The sequence below is a fragment of the Engraulis encrasicolus genome, chromosome 3 (assembly GCF_034702125.1).
Source record: "Engraulis encrasicolus isolate BLACKSEA-1 chromosome 3, IST_EnEncr_1.0, whole genome shotgun sequence".
NCBI lineage: Eukaryota > Metazoa > Chordata > Actinopteri > Clupeiformes > Engraulidae > Engraulis > Engraulis encrasicolus.
In genome coordinates, this window is record NC_085859.1 from 17698563 (window position 1) to 17704106 (window position 5544).

At 45.0% G+C, this 5544-nt stretch overlaps 1 protein-coding gene across 1 annotated transcript in view; it reads left to right on the forward strand.

Moving 5' to 3' along the window:
* ebf2 (EBF transcription factor 2) overlaps positions 1–5326 on the forward strand; it is a 45971-nt gene extending 40645 nt beyond the window's left edge. The window contains exons 10-16 of the mRNA XM_063194338.1: positions 436–562; positions 887–975; positions 1494–1559; positions 1861–2038; positions 2418–2603; positions 3126–3305; positions 4778–5326. Of these exons, the coding sequence (XP_063050408.1) occupies positions 436–562; positions 887–975; positions 1494–1559; positions 1861–2038; positions 2418–2603; positions 3126–3305; positions 4778–4809 (858 nt within the window). The 3' untranslated portion in view covers positions 4810–5326. The remainder of the gene's footprint in view (positions 1–435; positions 563–886; positions 976–1493; positions 1560–1860; positions 2039–2417; positions 2604–3125; positions 3306–4777) is intronic.
* Positions 5327–5544: the final 218 nt, after the last annotated feature.

The following is a 5544-nucleotide window of genomic DNA, read 5'->3' on the forward strand; positions in this document are numbered from 1 at the left end:
ACATGACAGGATAGCATACTGATGGAGAGACTGTAGAGAATCAAATTGAGTTTGTTTCTTCCATCAGCTCATGCCCCTCTATCTGTACTTATCAGTCAGTTCTGCACCAATCACACACATCGAAACGGGTCACATGACAGGATAGAATACTGATAGTGCACAGTATATTTTGTAGTGTTTTATTTCAATTTGTAGAAAATCAAATGAAATCGACTTCAAAACGGCTCAATGATTGCATGCTGATAATACACGGTCTACTAATCCTAATAAGGAATGTGTCACATAGTACTGTGTCAGAAAAATGACACAAATAGTGTTGCATTTCAACACATGTGCTGTGTGTGCTCAAGGGACAACGCTTTTTGTGTAATTTCTGGAAACATTGCTTCTTAGAGTTACATTTTGTTTCTCTCCCTATCTCTCTGTCCTCCTCAGCTCATCACCCCTCATGCCATCCGGGTACAGACGCCCCCTCGCCACATCCCCGGGGTCGTGGAGGTCACGCTCTCGTACAAGTCAAAGCAGTTCTGCAAGGGAGCACCAGGGCGCTTTATCTACACAGGTGCGAACTCAGCTCTCTAGCTCTTTCTCATCAACTCTTTCTCTTGCTGCCTCTTTTTGTGTCTCTGCATTCAACATTGAAAGTGGTGTGGTGCTTTTAGTGCCATGGCAACAACACTGATAATAAGGAATAATCATAACCATTTTTAATAATATCTTATGGAAGTTACCAAGATGGATGATCAAAAACAAATAGAAAATGTAATAAATTAGTGATAAACGCAGCTCTCTCTCTTATTAAGAGATGCATGATGGCATGTTACAAAGATGTGTTTTGCTCATTTTTGCTCATTATTTTGTATTGTGTCAATGGGTGTTCTTACAGCACTGAACGAGCCCACCATAGACTATGGCTTCCAGCGGCTTCAGAAGGTTATCCCTCGACACCCAGGGGACCCAGACAAGCTAGCAAAGGTGAGCGCATACAGCACCACAGCACATACAGCACATACAGCACTAACGTATTACCAGAGAGAGTAGAGAGAGAGAGGTTCCATTGGCCCATTGTTTCCGGGTTCTATTATTGCAAGGGGGAGGGGGGGTCCTCCTTTAGGCAGACATAGGCAGACCTAAGGACTGTTCTATTCAATGCTAGGAGTATTATGACACGCCCCTTTAGGCAGACCGGAACCTGGTCATGTTAGGTGCCCATAGCAACCTATTATGTTGGCATATCTCTATATACTTAAAGAATCTCTGGTATTACCGTAGCCCCTTAATGCACGCTGTAGCTCCAGTGACATGTTGTAGTAGACAATGAAAAGTTAACTACAATAGTACTACAATACTATGACATAACACAAGACCTTAATGGGTTAACTTGGTCAGTTGGTCATTCATGTACTAAGAATACTATAGCAGGGAGCACTTCACTTGAAGCAGGTCATCACACTAGATATTTACACAGCCTGATTATCTTCCTCTCTCCATAGGAAATGTTGCTGAAGAGAGCAGCAGACCTTGTGGAGGCTCTGTATGGGAATCCTCACAGCAATCAGGTATTGGCAATCAATTCATTTTAAATAATGCTTTTTCAACAGCTTGAGACTATAAAAGTGTTGTGTTTATGTTACCTGTGCATGTGTCTGACATCATTCCTCCTTTTTCTCCTTCTATGGGTGTGCGTTTGTGTGCATGCGTGTGTGTATTCGTGCATGCGCGTGCGTGCATGTTGCGTGTGTGTGTGTGTGTGTGTGTGTTTGTGTGTGTGTGTGTGTGTGTGTGTGTGTGTGTGTGTGTATACGTGTGTGTATACGTGTGTGTTCATGCATGTGTGCGTATGTGTGTGTGTCTGTATAGGACATGCTGCTGAAGCGTGCAGCGGACATCGCGGAGGCCCTGTACAGCGTGCCGCGCCCCCACAGCCAGCTGCAGGCGCTGCCCTCCTCCCCTGCCCACGGCAGCGTCATGGGCATCAGCTCATACCCACCCCCCCAGCTGGGCATCAGCGTGCCCGACCCACAGAGCGCCAGCCAAGGTGGGTCTATTGCCAGTGAGGACTCACACACACATACGGGTACTCACACATATAATAACACACACATACATACCTACAGCTGGGCATCAGCGTGCCCGACCCACAGAGCGCCAGCCAAGGTGGGTACAGTACCAGAGATGGCACATATACTACACACAAGATAACACATACACATGTACAGCTGGACAAACGTACAGCCAAAGCCATAGAGTACACATGCACACACACACACACACACACACACACACACACACACACACACACACACACACACACACACACACACACACACACACACACACACACATTCACACACATTCAAAATCCCTACTTACCTGTGATCCAAATCCCCCTCCCCTTTCCTCCCTTCTCTCCGCAGGCTACATGCGTAACCCCAGCAGCCTGTCTCCGCGAGGGTACCCCTCCGCCTCCACGCCCCAGCAGTCCGGCTACGGCAGTGCGGGCGGGATGGGCGGCGGCTACAGCGCCGTGCCCATGAGCAGTCTGGGCGTGCCAGGCTCGCCGGGCTTCAGTAACGCCTCACCGTCCGCTTCGCCATACGGGGGTAAGGTGGTCACATCATGAACTCACTCAACGCTCTGTCTGTTTGTCAGTGGCTTTAGCTTGAGCTTGGTCTCTGTGTTGATCTGTCTGTATCAGCTTTCCGTGAGTATTACACATAATGTTTAAGTATTTAGAAATGTGTTTATGAAGTAGAAGTAGTATGGGTAGTACTAGTAGTGTAATATTACAAAGCTGAAACAATTTAATATCATACCCAAGGCTCTAAATTATCACAGACCAACTGGCCAAATGCTGGTGAAAATTCAGTTTGGCTGGTAGAAAAGAAAACTTACCCGCCACTTTGGGTGTGTATTTGTGAATGGGAAGTAGCAATTTTGGCTGGTGGTGAAAAAAGTGAATTTTTACAGCCCTGATCATACCACTACTAGCGTCATAGTTGTCCTTCCTGTCTCCAGTCCCACTGTGCTGGATCAGATTACTGTCACTTTCTCAAAGTCTAGTATATTTGTTGCATATTGTCATGTGTCCTGACTGTCTGTGTCTTCCTGTCTCTTGTCCGCAGTGATGCCGTCCAGTCCCGGTGTGCCCGGCTCCGGCTCCTCCTCCTCCCTGCTGCCGTTCTCCTCTTTCCCCACCTCCTCCTCCTCCTCGGCCAAACAGAAGAGCGCGTTCGCCCCCGTGCTCCGCCCCCAGGGGTCACCCTCCCCCGTCTGCCCCAGCTCTACCGGCAACAGCTTCAGAGGTAACATATAGTGCAAACCTTTAAAAAACAACAACAACAACAACAACAACAAAAAAGCGTCACTTTTTTTGTTCAGCAGCAGGGATTGTGCCCAAAGCCACAAGTGAACATATGAAGAGCTCTTTTCCAAAACGCTAAATCCACCATTTTTGGCTTTTGCATTTTAATATTGGAATTGACTGTTAAGAAGTATTGTCATCTGTATGTGAGTTCTTGCCATTCAAATATTTTGAGAACATACTTTTTTAACCTCTATAAAATGAATTTTGCAATGCAATTCCAATGCCCAATACAAAAATGTCAATTTCCCAACATTCTACAAAATGATTTGTCTCATTTTGGAAAAGAGCTCTTCATATACAACAAAGTAAACAAGAAGGATCACCGCACACTGGTGGACTGGCTTTTTTTAGCGTTAGGTGAACATTACATACAGTCCTTCTTGTTTACTTTGGATTACTGATGACTGAACTTCACCAGCACCTGGATGCTGGCTGTGCATAGGAGTTTCAGATCTTTGAACATATATACACCCACCTGCTAGGGCTGTAACGATACACTCAACTCACGATTCGTTTCATATCCTGATTTTTGACCTACTGTACGGTTTGATGCACCCCATGATTTTGTTTTAAAGGGACACTGTGTGAGATTTTCAGTTGTTTATTTCCAGAATTTATGCTGCCCATTCACAAATGTCACCTTTTTCATAAATACTTACCACCAGCATGAAATTCTAAGCATTCATTATGAATGGAAAAAAAATTGCACTTTTCATTCATGAAAAGGGGGATCTTCTCCATGGTCCGCCATTTTGAATTTCCAAAAATAGCCATTTTTAGCTGCAAAAATTACTCTACTTGGACCATACTAGGAAATATTTGTTTATTACTTAGTAAACTTTCATGTAAAGATCAAATTTGGCAATAGGCAGCCCATTTTCAATGAGCAGCATAGTTGCAGTACCTTTTTTGACCATTTCCTGCACAGTATCCTTTTAAAAAAGTTTGAAAATAATAATGATACGGATTTGAAGCTTGGAAGCACCATCACATCATATCGTAGGTGTTTTCTTGACTCAACGGCATATCATTATACTGCCTTCTTACATTGCCTGCGATACAGTATCGTGATGCTGCGTGTCATGATTCTGCGTATCGCAATTTCTCGATTCAATACAATATCGTTGTTACAGCCCTACTACCTACAAGTGTTTAAACACAAGCGTGCACACACTACATATACAATGAAACACACACACACACACACACACACACACACACACACACACACACACACACACACACACACACACACACACACACACACACACACACACACACACACACACACACACACACACACACACACACACACACACACACACAAATGACACAAAACCAAAAGGCCATTGTTTATGGTGTATGGAAATGTCTCTAAATGTCCTATTCTGTCTCTCTTTTCCTCAGCAGCCATGACCGGCCTGGTGGTCCCGCCCATGTAAAAGAGAAAGCACCAATCGACTTTGTCCCAGCAACAGCCCTGACCAATCACAAACTTCTCCAGCCAGCCTACCGGTACTAGGCTCAGGGCTGCAGACAGGCAGGCGCACCAGTTTTTTTTTGTACCATCACTGCCTGTCAAACTGTACTCCCAGCGGCCTTCCCAAATCTCCAGACATTCCTCAGAGGCAAGAGAGATAGAGAGAGAGAGAGAGAGAGAGAGAGAGAGAGAGAGAGAGAGAGAGAGAGAGAAACAAGCCAGGCAGAACACAGGGAGGAGAACCAGCAAAAAAAAGAAGAAAGAAAAAAAAGGCAGGGTCTCTTTGACTGAATCACATGGCCAATGATGAAACTACCATGGAGGGAGAGGAGGTGTTGGCATGAGAGGAGAGCAAGTGGGGAGAACTCACTCACTCAACCACTCACTCAACCACAAGTCTGCTGCCATCTCGCAAAGAAGTTGCCATGTCTCTTCCTCCTTGCCCAACAGCACACAAACACAAAAACACTAAGAAACACACACACACACACACACCCACACACACACACACACACACCCACACACACACACACACACAGACGCACACACGCACACACACACCTAATTGTTTTTTTTTTGTTTTCTGTTGTTTTGCAGTAGCCATTTCTTTTCAAGAGTGTCATATTTCACTGCAAGAGACTTTTTTCATGGGTCTTTAGGACTTGAAATCCAGGGTTGACAGAAATTACTTCAAATA